Source organism: Vanacampus margaritifer, chromosome 6 (genome assembly GCF_051991255.1).
Source record: "Vanacampus margaritifer isolate UIUO_Vmar chromosome 6, RoL_Vmar_1.0, whole genome shotgun sequence".
Lineage (NCBI taxonomy): Eukaryota > Metazoa > Chordata > Actinopteri > Syngnathiformes > Syngnathidae > Vanacampus > Vanacampus margaritifer.
In genome coordinates, this window is record NC_135437.1 from 29,348,191 (window position 1) to 29,364,278 (window position 16,088).

General features: G+C 45.7%; 2 protein-coding genes across 6 annotated transcripts in view; one reads left to right on the forward strand and one right to left on the reverse strand.

Annotated features, from left to right (window-relative positions):
* Nucleotides 1-311: 311 nt before the first annotated feature.
* ucmab (upper zone of growth plate and cartilage matrix associated b) lies at nucleotides 312-9,158 on the reverse strand. Of its 3 annotated transcripts, none has more exons than XM_077567890.1 (5): nucleotides 9,010-9,158; nucleotides 8,295-8,360; nucleotides 7,370-7,465; nucleotides 4,764-4,862; nucleotides 312-584 (listed from the first exon to the last, which is right to left on the reverse strand). In XM_077567890.1, the coding sequence occupies exons 1-5, from the start codon at nucleotides 9,065-9,067 to the stop codon at nucleotides 487-489; spliced, it is 417 nt and encodes a 138-aa protein (XP_077424016.1). In that variant the 5' UTR covers nucleotides 9,068-9,158; the 3' UTR covers nucleotides 312-486. The 3 variants fall into 3 exon arrangements, with proteins under 3 accessions (XP_077424016.1, XP_077424015.1, XP_077424017.1); XM_077567889.1 differs by having other exon boundaries at nucleotides 7,370-7,468; XM_077567891.1 differs by lacking the exons at nucleotides 7,370-7,465; nucleotides 8,295-8,360; nucleotides 9,010-9,158 and adding an exon at nucleotides 6,046-6,147 and having other exon boundaries at nucleotides 4,764-4,944.
* Nucleotides 9,159-10,270: 1,112 nt separating this feature from the next.
* The window catches only part of LOC144053586 (cyclin-dependent kinase 17-like), a 43,133-nt gene continuing 37,315 nt past the window's right edge, over nucleotides 10,271-16,088 (forward strand). For all 3 annotated transcript variants that reach the window (XM_077568187.1, XM_077568185.1, XM_077568184.1), the window contains exon 1: nucleotides 10,271-10,615. The gene's annotated coding sequence lies outside the window, so the exon portion shown is untranslated. The remainder of the gene's footprint in view (nucleotides 10,616-16,088) is intronic.

Consider the following 16,088-nt stretch of genomic DNA (forward strand, 5'->3'; position numbering starts at 1 on the left):
GCTTCTTTGCTTTCGTACCCGCCTGTTGAATTTAGCAGAAGGACTCTCCTCCTCCTCCTCCTCCTCCTCCTCCTCCTCTTTTCTCTTGGAATCTCTCCACAGGGTCAAGAGAACGCTCCGCAAACACAAATTGGGGCTGGTTAAATGTAAACGTGCAGTTAACGGTGAGTAAATAAGACGACGGAGCTTCTGTTTGCTGTAAATACAAATCGCAAACGTTTACTTCTCCACTCTTGAATGTTTCTTTTTGTTGTTTGTCTTCCCTCACAAAGTACCAAAAAAAGGGCAAAAAACTAACAAACAACAAAAGCTGTGAATTCCCTTTTATCTCCAAAATGCATGTTGCCTGTTTTGATGCACAAAAGTCATGTATTAAAAATAAAAAGGAGAAAAAAAAAAGCCTCATTTGCACATCTTTTGTAATTGTGGACTTTTTGTCCCGAGTGTAACGCTTGTGTACTCAAATAAGACGTTGTTTGGTCGGCCTCAGATGCTTTGCCGGTTGTACTCGTAGGGCGGATTCATCCCGTCGTAATGAAACTCTCGCCACTGCTCCGTGCTCTCGCGGCTCCTCTCGTTTTGTTCTGGAAGATGATTGCACAGCAGGCCATCCATCAGTCAGTGACAAGCGCCATTTTATTTAATTTCATTTTTTTAATACACTAAGTGGTGATTTTTGGGACACCTTGTGCACGTTGTTCAGTTAAGATGGAGAATGTATCTATTTTGTATTTTTAACTCATTCACTGGCAGCCATTTTGACTGAAGCAACCCCCCTCGCTCACAGCTGTTTGACTGGATTTTGACAGATTTTGCAAGGCCCACAGAATATTGTGTTCTATTGCTATCAAAACATGGAACCGACCAAAAGAAAGATGAGTCTCTCCTTTTCAGGGAAAAAAAAGTATCGTAATTAGCTTTAGAATATAGCAAAGTTTAATCCATATTCACGTTCCTGTTGAAAACACTGTCAAAAAGAGCGTGTTGCAACATGGCCCTGGCTGATCTCTTATACTCTGCTGCCACCTGCTGGCCGTTTTTTGTAATAACTACCATTGCTTTTTTAGATGCTCTTGCATAAAAAAAAATTTTCATGCAAGGGCATACAGAGTATAAGAAACCAGCCAGGGCCATGTTGCAACACGCTCTTTTTTGACAGCGTTCTAAACAGGAATGTCCGTCCGTCCGTCCGTCTTCTTCCGCTTATCCGGGGTCGGGTCGCGGGGGCAGCAGCTTTAACAGGGAAGCCCAGACTTCCCTCTCCCCAGCCACTTCAGCCAGCTCATCCGACGGGACCCCAAGGCGTTCCCAGGACAGCCGAGAGACATAGTCTCTCCAGCGTGTCCTGGGTCGTCCCCGGGGCCTCCTGCCGGTAGGACATGCCCGGAACACCTCCCCAGGGAGGCGTCCAGGAGGCATCCGAACCAGATGCCCGAGCCACCTCAACTGGTTCCTCTCAACGTGGAGGAGCAGCGACTCGACGCTGAGTCCCTCTCGGATGACCGAGCTTCTCACCCTATCTCTAAGGGAGAGCCCGGCTACCCTGCGGAGGAAACTCATTTCGGCCGCTTGTATCCGGGATCTTGTTCTTTCGGTCACGACCCACAGCTCGTGACCATAGGTGAGGGTAGGAACGTAGATCGACCGGTAAATCGAGAGCTTCGCCTTTCGGCTCAGCTCCTTCTTCACCACAACGGACCGATACAGCGTCCGCATCACTGCAGACGCTGCACCGATCCGCCTGTCGATCTCCCGCTCTAACCTACCCTCACTCGTGAACAAGACCCCAAGATACTTGAACTCCTCCACTTGGGGCAGGACCTCCTCCCCGACCCGGAGAGGGCACTCCACCCTTTTCCGACTGAGGACCATGGTCTCGGATTTGGAGGTGCTGATCCTCATCCCAACCGCTTCACACTCGGCTGCGAACCGCTCCAGTGAGAGCTGGAGGTCACGGCTTGAAGAAGCCAACAGCACCACATCATCTGCAAAAAGCAGAGATGCAATGCTGAGGCCACCAAACCGGACCCCCTCAACGCCTCGGCTACGCCTAGAAATTCTGTCCATAAAAGTTATGAACAGAATCGGTGACAAAGGGCAACCTTGGCGGAGTCCAACCCTCACCGGAAACAAATTCGACTTACTGCCGGCAATGCGGACCAGACTCTGACATCGGTCGTACAGGGACCGAATGGCCCGTATCAGGGGGCTCGGTAACCCATACTCCCGAAGCACCCCCCACAGAACTCCCCGAGGTACACGGTCAAACGCCTTCTCCAAGTCCACAAAGCACATGTGGACTGGTTGGGCGAATTCCCACGCACCCTCGAGGATCCTGCTGAGGGTGTAGAGCTGGTCCACTGTTCCACGGCCGGGACGAAAACCACACTGCTCCTCCTGGATCCGAGATTCGACCTCCCGACGGACCCTCCTCTCCAGCACCCCTGAATAGACCTTACCTGGGAGGCTGAGGAGTGTGATCCCTCTAAAGTTGGAACACACCCTCCGGTCCCCCTTCTTAAAAAGGGGAACCACCACCCCGGTCTGCCAATCCAGAGGCACCGTCCCCGATGTCCACGCGATGCTGCAGAGACGTGTCAACCACGACAGCCCCACAACATCCAGAGCCTTCAGGAACTCCGGGCGGATCTCATCCACCCCCGAGGCCCTGCCACCGAGAAGCTTTCCAACCACCTCGGCGACTTCGACCACTGAGATAGGGGAGCCCACTTCAGAGTCCCCAGACCCTGCTTCCTCAAAGGAAGGCGTGTTGGTGGAATTGAGGAGGTCTTCGAAGTACTCTCCCCACCGGTTCACGACGTCCCGAGTCGAGGTCAACAGCACTCCGTCTCCACTATACACAGTGTTAACGGTGCACTGCTTTCCTCTCCTGAGACGCCGGATGGTGGACCAGAATTTCCTCGAAGCCGTCCGGAAGTCGTTTTCCATGGCCTCACCGAACTCCTCCCATGCCCGAGTTTTTGCCTCAGCGACCGCCAAAGCCGCATTCCGCTTGGCCAGCCGGTACCCGTCAGCAGCCTCCGGAGTCCCACAGGCCAAAAAGGCCCGATAGGACTCCTTCTTCAGCTTGACGGCATCCCTTACCGCTGGTGTCCACCAGCGGGTTCGAGGATTGCCGCCACGACAGGCACCAACCACCTTACGGCCACAGCTCCGATCGGCCGCCTCAACAATTGAAGCGCGGAACATGGTCCACTCGGACTCAATGTCCCCCGCCTCCCCCGGGACAATGGAGAAGCTCTGCCGGAGATGGGCGTTGAAACTCTTTCTGACAGGGGATTCTGCCAGACGTTCCCAGCAGACCCTCACAGTACGTTTGGGCCTGCCTGGTCGGACCGGCATCTTACCCCGCCATCGGAGCCAACACACCACCAGGTGGTGATCAGTTGACAGCTCCGCCCCTCTCTTAACCCGAGTGTCCAACACATACGGCCGCAAGTCCGATGACACGACTACAAAGTCGATCATCGAACTACGGCCTAGGGTGTCCTGGTGCCAGGTGCACATATGGACACTCTTGTGCTTGAACATGGTGTTCGTTATGGACAGTCCGTGGCGAGCACAGAAGTCCAGTAACAAAACACCACTCGGGTTTCGATCGGGGGGGCCATTCCTCCCAATCACGCCCCTCCAGGTCTCACTGTCATTACCCACGTGAGCGTTGAAGTCCCCCAGTAGAACGAGGGAGTCTCCAGGGGGTGCGCTCTCCAGCACACCCTCCAAGGACTCCAGAAAGGGTGGGTACTCTGAGCTGCTGTTCGGTGCATAAGCACAAACAACAGTCATGACCCGTCCCCCCACCCGAAGGCGGAGGGAGGCTACCCTCTCATTCACCGGGGTAAACCCCAACGTACAGGCGGCTAGCTGGGGGGCAATGAGTATGCCCACACCTGCTCTGCGCCTCTCACCGTGGGCAACTCCAGAGTGGAAGAGGGTCCAGCCCCTCTCGAGAGGATTGGTACCAGAACCCAAGCCGTGTGTGGAGGTGAGTCCGACTATATCTAGTCGGAACTTCTCAGCCTCGCACACCAGTTCGAGCTCCTTCCCTGTCAGAGAGGTGACATTCCATGTCCCCAGAGCTAGCTTCAGTAGCCGGGGGTCAGACCGCCAAGGCCCCCGCCTTTGGCTGCCACCCAACTCACTGCGCACCCGACCCCTTTGGCCCCTTCCACCGGTGGTGAGCCCATGGGAAGGGGGACCCACGTTGCCTTTTCGGGCTGTGCCCGGCCGGTCCCCATGGGTATAGGCCCGGCCACCAGACGCTCGCCTTCGAGCCCCACCTCCAGGCCTAGCTCCAGAGGGGGGCCCCGGTGACCCGCGTCCGGGCAAGGGAAACGAAAATCCAATGTTTGTACTCATCATTGGGGTCGTTTGAGCCATGCTTTGTCTGGTCCCTCACCTAGGACCTGTTTGCCTTGGGTGGCCCTACCAGGGGCATGAAGCCCCGGACAACATAGCTCCCAGGCTCATTGGGACACGCAAACCCCTCCACCACGATAAGGTGATGACTCACGGAGGGGGATGACTCACGGAGGGGAAACAGGAATGTGAATATCGATGAAACTTGGCTATATGCTAACGCTATTTTCTATACTTTTTTTCCCCTGAAGAGGCTCATCTAAACATGTTTTTGGGAGGGAAGGACAAAGTATTATAAAAACGTGTGGACATGTTTTTGGGTTTGAATGAGTTAAGCACAGTAACAAAGTTTGCGGTGCCAGGTGAGGCTAGACTGGACTCACCGTCGTCCACCTCTTCGACGTAGCTCTCAAACTCGTTCCTCTTCTCTTCGTGGAACTCTCTCCTGCGCTCGTCGGCAGCCAGAACTTGCCTCTGCTCGGCTACAAGACGCCAGAAGACATCACAGTCCGTTGGAGACGGGACACAAATGACTCCAAATGTAGCAGATATCACCGACTTCAACTGAGACATTCAATTGTACAAATAAATGTGCTGTCGCACCAATTGGCAATTTCAAAACGTGACCGCGAGAGTGCATCATCTGACATGAAGTTCGTCAGGATGCAGCAGTCTTTCATTTGCGTTGTCACGCTCAGTTTAGTTGGTCTTATTTAGCACACGCATGATCACCGACCCAAAGGCTGGAGTCCGCTCGTGACCTTTGAACCACACAGAAGAATCCCCTGCGCGGGTCTTTACTCGCAGCGGGAGCAGCAAATCCTTACTGGAATGTCTGCCACGGGAATGTAAGGCACTGTGACAACCCAACAAACTCAGGCCGGCGTTATCACATTTTTGGGAGGGATGCCACATTTTTCTGGTATGTCATAATCCTATCAAAACTTTTAATTGGCCTGAAGCTAGGGGGGGGGCATTCATTGGTTTGGTATTTGCTTTGAGTCGGATTTCACCTTTAAAGTCGATGTTTACATCAAAATACTTTGTACAGTCATTTTAAAAATCATATTTGCGCGAGCCAGAAGAGACGGGGGGCCAATATTTCGTGTTTCCGCACGGACATTCATTGCTGACGGACGTCAGAGTGGCGCTAGTTCAAACTTAAACACGGAAATGTGACGCGCCTGACGGCGAGCCGACCTGCTCGATGGACGTCCGTTGCGGGAGGTAACAACACAACTTTAAATAACTCTAAAATGGCGTGATTACTGTGGGAAATGAACGAAAAAAGTGCTAGTGACGAGGCACGGGCGCCCGTAAAGTCGAAACGACGTAGGTACGACGTACGACGTAAGACGAGGACTCCCTTATGACATTTATGGCAGCAATGTTCGTTAGCACGACAAAGCAAGCAAGTTAGCTACCCAAAAATATATTTTTTTGTTGTCAAATGTGGGAATGACAGTTTGTCTTCAAATAATTACTTGAATTGCCTGACCTCAAATGTGATGCCTTGAATTTTTGTATTTACATTTTTTTTCTGCCGGCCAGACTGCCAGAAACTTGAGAGTTGTTGAAGTGCTCCTGCCCACCATCCATCCAATATCTCAAGCACTTTTCCTTCCCATTCAATAAAACGTTTGACCATCCATCCATTCAACTCACACAATCTGTCAGTCTTTTGGCAAAACACCGGCGTCGTGTTCTCTCACCTCCCCGCCAACCCGTCTCGCACTTGGGAACGTCAAACATCCGAGCGGCTGGGAATTTTCACAGCAAAGCAAATTCACAGTGACGTGCGTGTTTGTGGCAGGCCGTTGCATTTGCTCACTGGGACTCAAATGAACTCATTGATTGGATTGATATGGCAACATTTAGATGCTGAAATCTGATTGGAGAGGAAAAATAAGCCAAGCGAAATGAATGCACTGTTTGAAAATATACTATAAAAGACTTTCATGGAGCAAATATTTGAGTGTAGGTTGTAAATGCAAAGCTCCCGGTTGTCCCTTGGATCCTGCTGCCTACCAAAGTGCTCAACAAAGCTTGACTCAGAAAAACATGGCGCTGCACGTAAACATGTTGACTGTGACGCCTTTCCGCTATAAAGTGTGTTTGGGCCTCCGCGTACATTAGGCGGTTACACACAAGACTGACTTATTCGCAAATGATGTAACTCATGTTGACATACTTTTAGGAACGTCAATCACATGTTTTAATAGCCGGGATTTATTTCCTACCTTGTCAACATTGAATTAATCAGCAGGAAATGAAAAAAAGAAATGACTTACCTTGCATTCAAGGACGTCATTTGACTAAATGAAACAAGTTTGCATCCACAAAAGAGGCATTTAAAAATATATATATATTGCAATATGTTGCTTGCGTACTTCGACCATACCTCCGTTTAGTTTGTTTGCATTAGTGTCTACAAAAAAATATTGCTCGAGTTCCCCCAAAAATGGTCTTCATGGTGGCTAGCATTCAAATAGATCATTCAATAAATATATATGTAAAATATATAACAAATTACTGTATTTTATTCTTTTCACCTCGGAAAACTTCAGTACAATTTCAATACAGTGTCTTAAAATAAACAATAATGCTTAAAATAATAATAATGCCTTAAGAGGATCCATGGGTGCTAGCATTGAGATCAAAATAAATAATACAATAAATATATAAAAGTGAAAGTGGAATTTTGCTGAAAAATATACATATAATATATTGTCAAAAAATTGTTAGTTACTGTAGTGTTTTAAAAAATAACTAAAATAGTATTTTTTGCTGCCATCTTCTGGCATCTTGGTGCCAACGAACTATGTTGAAATAAGTTGAGTCGCTTGATTTAGACAAACTAGTGCTTTACTGCCATCTTGTGGCATCTAGAGGTAATTCTACTTTTGTTGGAGGGGAGGGGCACGAGATAGATATAAATAAATAAATAAAAATAACGTGTGAGTCCACATATTAGTGGACAACAACGTACCGTTGAGCTCATCGGGCGACTTGACCGCTCTCCTGCTGCGTCGTCTGAAGAAATTGGAGGCGTCGGCCTCTTTCATGAAGATCCTCCTCATTGGTTCTGCTGTGGACCCGCACGGTGGAAAAGCCAGACGGCAATAACAAATATGTCAGATCATACAAAATAACAAATGCAGCGCCGCCTTGACTTACGAGTGCCCTCAATTGCGAGGTTTTTGAATTGTGAACCGTCACTTAGCTGACCCCCCCTTCATGTTACAAGCGAAGTTAAAAGAAATGAGGTTAAGGTACTGTGTTGCCCTAGCATGGGGGCAAGGAGAGCCACAGTTGCCACTGATTGAATGCTAACAGTCTAAAACACAAATCCAAAATGAGAACACGCGCAAGGAGCTGCTTTAGGCCACAGCTCACACCTAGAAGCTCACACATGACTAACCAGTCAACCCGACTCCTGTTCCTGATCGTACGCACTAGGCCACACCCCTTAAAGGCACACATGCAACATGTACAATAATTGCACTTTAAAATGCGGCCCGACTGATTAATCAGCCGCCGATTATAATCGGCCAATTTTTGGCCTTCAAACAACAACCAAAACAATGAGCCAATTGGGCCAAACAGCCGATTATTTTCCTCTAAAATGTTATAGAGGAAAATCGATTTTTCCCACGCTGTAAAAGTACCCTGAATGCACCATTTTGCTTGCGTGGCAAATGAGTAAAACTGCCGAACTGAACATCCACTGTCATTTTAAATACAAAACATGCTTTGTTTTAAAACATCACTAGCCTAGCGCTAATGCTAAAAGCAAAAGCGCGGGATCCTATTCAAATGCTAACAGGAAGTTAGCATTTTCTTCAAATAGCAAATATTTACACACAAATCTTGTGGGTGCACGTGCGCACAAATTCTTTGATGTGTTGGTTCACCTTGTGGCTCCTTGGCAGCCGCCTGACTGCTGCTGGGCACAGCTGCACAGTCGGCCTCTGGACACACTTCACCACAAACAACAGAGGGGAAAAACTCAAGCAAGTATCCGGATACAGTACTTAAGTAGACGTACAGATACTTGTGTAAAAGAAAAGAAAACTCGGGTAAAAAAAAGAAGTACAGATTGAACTCCATTTTGATTTGAAACTGTATGTAAAACGTCATCAGAAAAATAAATATCTCAAGTACAGATTACTTAACTACTTAGTAACAAAGTATTTGTACCCACCTCTAGGACCTGATTGATTAATCAGCCGACCAATTTAATCAGCTGATAATAACAATTTCCTGATTTGTGTCCATTTAAAAAAAAAAAAACATTTTAAAAGATTGACCCCATTGACCCTCTCCCACTACCACCGCCACCAGAAAAAAAGAAATAATTTGGGCTGAAAGCTAAACAAATACTAAAGGACAAAGTACAGGATTGGAAAAAGTCAAAGTTTTTCCCTGTAATTTAATGTGTTTATTGTTGTAAGTAGTAGGGTACCAAAAATAAGTTATATTATTCATTAAACTAAAAAAAAATATTATTTTATATATATATATAATACATTTTTTTCTTGGCATTGGCCTAAAAAAAAAATCCCTTTTGGTGAGGCCCTCCTCACAATATTCCTTCAAAGTGTGCTCTGATGAGCGCATGCGACTTACAGGAGACTGCGACGAGCACCGTGAGGAGCGCCAGGAAGGTCCCGCAGGTCCACGACATGTTCACTTCTTCATCCAAATTTCACTCTGAGTGGAGCCGAGCATGTGCGAGAGGAAGAGGCAAGCATGAGAGGCAGAGGGGCTGGCTCACTCCTCCAGGGAAGATTGGGAGGGAGGCACGAGGGAAGGCTCGCGCCTGATAAGAGCGCCAAACAAATCCAACGCTGCAACAGATGAAAAAGCCTTTCGTTCATGTAAGACGTCTTTTATTTTTATTTTTTAAGGTGTCACCACTTATCATTATTTTGGAATTTTAGAGAGCTATATTGGTCCACTGTTGAAAAAAAATATCTGTGAGAGTTTTGCACAAAACAAACAAAAAAACACCTCTTTTTTTTTAAACAAAAAAAAATCAAACAAAAGAAAAAATTAAACTAAATGAGCAAAAAGGGCTTTTTTGTTTAAAAACAAACAAACAAAACAACAACAAAGAACAAACAAAATAAAAAGGGCTTTCTTTGTTTGTTTTCCGTTTAAAGCAACACTAATGAACTTTCAGTTTATGTTGATTATGGCGGCGCCATATGGACAAAAGCGGTACCGTTATGTCTGAAGGAAGACCACATTTCCTATGAGGACAAGCGCATTGGGTCTTTTTTTTTTTTTAAATCCGGGCCAATGTTGATCATTGACTGTCCTTTCATCCATGCTCTCTTTTGACATCTGCCATCAAGCCATCAAGCAGTCAGCACATTTGTAGTTTTTTTGTGTGGCAGTGTTCCTACCATCCTCCTCAAAGTTGCGTCGTGCCAGTCAAAATGATGCACACACCCTCAGACTATGGCTAAGGTACCGTTCAACTAGTTTTAAGTTGATGTTTCATCATAAGAGTTATGAAAATATTTTATTAATTTGAAAAGTTCCTTAGTGCTACTTTAAAAACAAAAACTAACAAAAAAAGGGCTTGTGCAGGACAAATAAATGTGAGCTAGAAAGTGTGAGAGGAGTCTTTTTGGTGAACGATTCCCGAGCTCGCTCTCTGCAGCCACATCAAGACCTGCAAGAAAGTATGCACACTTGTTTGCTTTTCTGCAGTCAAGTGTGGACAAAAATATTGGGACACTACTTTTGTCTTTGTAGAGCTGCGTCAGCAGGGGGCACTGTGGCGCCGTGTTTACATGTCTATGGGGTTTGTAGTGGCCCCGCTTCCTGTTTGTTCCTAAACTGGCCTCCGAGGGTCGCTGTTTCTCCCCGAAAAGCCAGCCAAAGAGGATTCGGCTCGGCTCGGCTCCAGGCTGCTAACCGTAATCGTCGGTCGGATGCCCTCGGTGTGTCACTACTATCATGGTCCACGCTCGGGAGAAAAAAACACGGCTGGTCCGCGTCGCACAAGCGTTTTTTAAAAGCCCAAACACCATGTTACCGGGCGCCATCACCTCGCCGATGTGAAAAGGCTTCGGCGAAGAAGCAGTAAAGAAGAAGAAGACGAAGAAGTTGCTGCCTTTTAATTTTGGTACCCACCACGCGAGCGGGGAAAGACGGCGGTGTCCGGCCCGAGAAGAAGCTCCGAGGTCGGGGACTCCGTTCGGAGCAACGCTCATCGTTTCTGGTGAGCGATTTTTACAATTTTATTTTTTGTCTTTACAACGTTTCTGGCCAAACCGAAACTGCCCGCCCGCTGTTAGCGACTCGCAACCAAGCGGAAAATGTGTTTACTCTTGGACTATTTGTGGATATAATGCGAGCGTTTTGTCTCTTCACTGGTCAATGGCCGCATTCAAAACAAACGAACCCGCCCGGCTGGGCTGCGAGGCGAGCGGCTGCTTTAACTTGCAGTCCGCTCGAACTGACATTCAACATTTCAGTTTCACAGTTCGATTATTTTATGTTGGGGGGGGAAGAACTCACGTCTCCAAGCCAAATGTGACGAAAAGTAGATACATTGGTTAATTTCCATCTTGTGGAAGAACATTTTATTGTTTCGTTGCTGGCATGGATAGAAACTAAGATATATTTTTTATAGGAATATTTTAACTCTCACTACCTGTGTTTGAGTACTCCCTAATTCTGTTCATCAACACTTGATAATGTCATTACGTCTTTCAATTGTGATGAGATTACCGGTAGTTTTTATTCAATCATTCACTCTGCAATGATGCAAACTTTTCTTGAACGTGGCATGAGTTTCACTCAAATATAACACGTTTGAATGGTAACAACTAAGAAGTTGTCATTAATGACACTTTTACATCCACCTGCCACAGATTTCACATCATGTACCCTGTAACATAAGATGTTATGTGGTGGCTCAGTCCGTCCTGGCGGTCACAATAAAGAAAAAAAAAAGGTGCATACAGTAATGTAGAGATAAAGATGTCAGAAACATAAAGACAAACATAGTTTGTTGGATTTACACATAGGCCACCTCTGCATGTTAACATGTTAAGGAAGTGAGTGAAAAGAAACACAAGACTGCTTGAGAATACCACAAATTCTAGAATAACGTAATTTGTCTTTTGATGAGGAAAACGTACGAAATTTGCCGCCACAGCTCACGGCTCCGTTGCCACCCGAGTTCCTCATCCTTTTGGCAGAGCATCATTTGTGGTCGGCTAACCAAGTGTTGTCATATCAGAAGACGAGTAACAAGTATAGACGAACAGTATCGGCACCATTCGGGGTGTTCTGTATTGGTGCCGCTGTCCTTACTTGGACACCCGTTAATCTGTCATGGCGTGCAGGTTGGGAATCGGCCTAAAAAAGTGGACGGGACGCCGCTGGATGTCTGGCAGTGCTTCTCCTGGCGTGTGACATCTCGTTTGACTTTCTAGCTAAAGATTCATTGACCCGCGTTAGGAAGAAGCCACCTCAGCAAGTTCCTCCAACACCAAGCAAACAACTGAACATAGAAATACAAGCGGGAGTCAAATGACTCACTCGCTGTAAATAGTACTAATTCTCAAATGGGCTTGATGACAAAAGTAAGATCGAATTTTTGCCGTCCGTTTTATATAATACCCCTTTATTCACTTGGCACAATAAAAACAGACACCTGAAAAATCCACTTCAGCACAAAACCACACTGAGGGCTTTATATCCGCGCGGGCAACAGCGCACAACGCTGGCAACAGTTGGCAGATGATTCCCATGAAAACAAAACATTCATCTCAACCCGTGTGGCCACAAAAGAATTTCCACCATTTATTGTTCTCTCTGCTGCTGATTTAGGAAAAGCGACAACTATTGTAATCATTCATACAACCAAAACAATGAGTGACATCACAAAGTAATGATAAACTAACACGCAACTAGTTAGGCCAGACACAATCACGGCCATTTTGAATATCTTTACTTTTAACTAAGGGTGTCAGGCGATTAAAATTTTGAATCGTAATCAATCGCATGACCTCAATAACTTTATATCTGTTCTAAATGTACAGTCAGATGTACAACAATTTTTTCCTAAGTTTTCATACTCTTAAATGTGGGAAAAATGTTAAATTAATAGAAATGTGGCAGTTTTTCGCACAGATTTGAAATCTACTTGAGTGGGTGGACTCGGGTGGATGGAATCCGGGTGTGTGTGTGTGTGTGTGTGTGTGTGTGTGTGTGGGGGGGGGGTCTTTCAGCCCTGCTACTTGCGTCTCCTCTAACCTGATGATCCACAAGTGAGTGACAGCAAACTTAACTAATGTTACATGCGGCATATCTGGTCACGATACGTTTTATTTTTTTTAAATTAAATTTTCTTGAAATCTACTTGGGTGGTGGCCAGTTTACTTGGGTGGCCCGCCCAAGTATTAACATGGTGTGGGAAACGCTGTGTGGCTGCATCTTTTAGTCATTGATACAGTGATTTCATAATAATTCATGAAATTGAGTTAAAATTAAAAAGATGTACTGTACTGTAAAAACAAACAAACAGGTGTGATATTGATTTGTGTTTTTCTGCCACTAGATGGCATTGTTGCATTTGTAAGACTGTGGTGACAACCAGCTCAGTGCATTTTTCTTTTCCTATTAAGAGCTATCTAATCTTTAATTTATGAAATTCTGCACATTTTTAGAATTGTAAAATACAACCCAGTCTCCACATACATACATTACTGTTCAATTTATTACTGCTAAATTTTGACATGGACGTGTCTGGTGCATTGCGACTGGAATTCCCCCAGTACAGGCTTTCAAAGTAAAGGGTGGTCATTAATTGCACGTTAGAAAAATGAGTGGCAAAAAAGAAACGTTAAATTAACGTACTAATTTTGACACCGCTAATTTAACCTTTAACACACTTTTAACGTGTCAGATACCACAAAATGTGTGTGGTGTACTCCAGACGACCAACACCGCACACGCACTGACAATCAACGAATAATAACTTCCCAAAATCACGTCATAATAAAAATAATGTGGTGATGATGTAAATAAACTGATTATCAACCCTTTTGATCGTTGACGTAGTCGCGACTAATCTTGGTAGCCAATCAAAACGGATTCAATTCGTGGTAATCAACAGGTTGTTCTGATGTTTCCCCAACTAGAAAATGTGGAGAATTTCACTTTCACTTTCTGTTTGAGTGCAAGGTGCGTCGGCTTCACTCTGCAGGAGGCCAGCGAGTTCTTTCGAGGCGCGTGCTCTCGACGTGGGGTCGTTTCCGTGGCGACGGCCTTGGCGGACATCGGCGGCCGCGTAACCCGACCTGCTGCCAAACAGCTGTGGCCACGCAGCGCTGATTACCCCCCGCCACACGCCCAAGTCCCGGCGCGGATCGGATTATGGTCCAGTATGCCATCATACGGACACGTTTTTCCCGGAACCGGCGCTCAAAACATTTTCACTCGTCACAAATTAAAAATATCCACCACCACTCACTAAAAGTTGCGGCTATTTAGCTTTGCGGTGACCTTTCCGTTCGAACCTAAAATGCACTCTTAAAAAAAAATAATATATATATATTTTTATTAACTCTTTCACTGCCACTGAAGTTTAAAGACGCCAAATAAAAACCTACGGAGGGCTCCCAATGACGTCAAAAGACGTCATCCAATTTTTGTATTATTTTTTTTGAAACGGGTGGAGGGAAGCCTTCCGCATCTGTGGTGAAAGTTTCAATTAGGTCTGTTGTGCCTAAGGACTATTTTTGGCCCCTAGAGGGCAGCGATGACTGCCCTTTGACAAGATGGCTGAGGAGGAAGTGGTGCCCCGTTTGCAAGCAGCTCTACACTTACAAGACGAAAGGCGTCGACCAACGCTAAAAGAGCACATTGATGACGACGATGATCATCATCGATGATGGTGAATCCGAGCTTGACTGAGAAATTGGAACCGCTGACACGGCGGCTATGACGGCGTCATAACGCGGAGCACAACCGAGCACGCACAGGCGGACGTTCGATCGGACGACGGAGAGTGTCCCGAGTCCAATGCATATTCATCGGAGGAGTGTGTACAGTCTGCTACTTGCTATTTATTTCCCGGAAAAAAAGGCCATCAAGAAAGTGTAACGTCTGCACGCGAAACGGACAAAGTGAAAGTAAACTGTTGTGCGAGTCCAGCGGCGTCTCCTTGCACGCAGGAGAGCGTTACAAAAAGAAAAACTGTATTTGAAACATCCACATAATTGTAAATAGTACCACAGTTGCACACATTTGTAAATAGTTTGCGAAATTGTTTTGTCAAATTGTTACACTGTTGAATGGAAATAAACTTACAGTATTTTGCAATCAAAAAACACTTTTTCATTGTTGGTGAAAGCGTTTTACAGAAGTAAAGCACTATTTAGGTGTTTGTGGCATCATTCATGGACAAAAAGAAGTGTAGAATTCACTAGAGTGCATGAAATAACATCGTTTCACAAAAAGCTCTTTTTCTCCGCTTTTTGTTTCAAAACAGAGCATTTCAGTGAAAGTAACCATTTTCTATTGTTGATTACTGAAGAACGGAATAAGGTAGAAACAAACTTTTTTTTCTGATGAAAGATGAGAGTCCAATCTTTCATTTGGTACTATGTGTGTTTCCATAGTCCAAACACAACATTTTCTGTGGACCTTAAAAGATCAGTCAAAATGCTTAAATCGGCTGGCACTGGCGACGTCCCGTTTCTGAAAACGTCTGGCAGTCAAAGAGTTAACTGAAGTTAGATTTGACCTTTTGACCTTTTCTCAATAATAGGAATGCTAGCTTTTTTAATATAGCCGACCGTCATCAGTTCGAACCTTTTGTGATGCCAATGCAAGTGTTGCGCGACAATGAAAAGCAGTCATCTTTTTAAATCTGCGTCAAAAGTACATTATGGGACACACAAAGCCATCTCTGATGAAAATTTGCTGTCTTTCATTCACGAGCTTCCGCGTTAGCCGGCAACACTCATTTGCTGGCACCTACATCACTCACCAGGCCTGGCTCCGCCTTTTAACTCTTTGACTGCCAAAAACGTTAAATAACGTTTAATAAAATCCTATGGAGGAGTGCCAAAGACGTTAAAAGACGTTTGTTTCAAAACAGAGGTGAAACTAACCATTTTCTATTGTTGATTACTGAAAAACGGAATAAGGTAGAAACAAACTTTTTTTTCTGATGAAAGATGAGGGTTCAATCTTTCATTTGGTAGTATGTGTGTTCCCAAAGTCCTAACACATAATTTTCTGTGGACCTTGAAAGATCAGTCAAAATGCTTAAATCAGCTGGCACCCACGGCATCCCTTTTCTGAAAACGTCTGGCAGTCAAAGAGATAAAGCCACACACATTCAATGTCACAGATAATACAATTCAGAACAGAGGTGGGCCTCAAGGGCCGGAGTCCTGCAGGTTTTGCATGTTTCCCTTCTCCAACACAGCTGATAGATGATCAGCTCATCAGCATAAGCCTGATAACGATCCTGTTGATTGGAATCAGCTGCGTTTGGAAGCGAGAAACCTCCAAAACCTGCGGGACCCAGATTGCCCACCTCGGGTTTAGAACATGAGGATGGCGACCCCAAGTGGACAAAAATAATATATATTATATTGGTTTATTGCGGTGGGTTCTGAAACGTACCATCGGTGGGCTACTGCGGCGCATCTTAAGTTCCCGCTGAAATT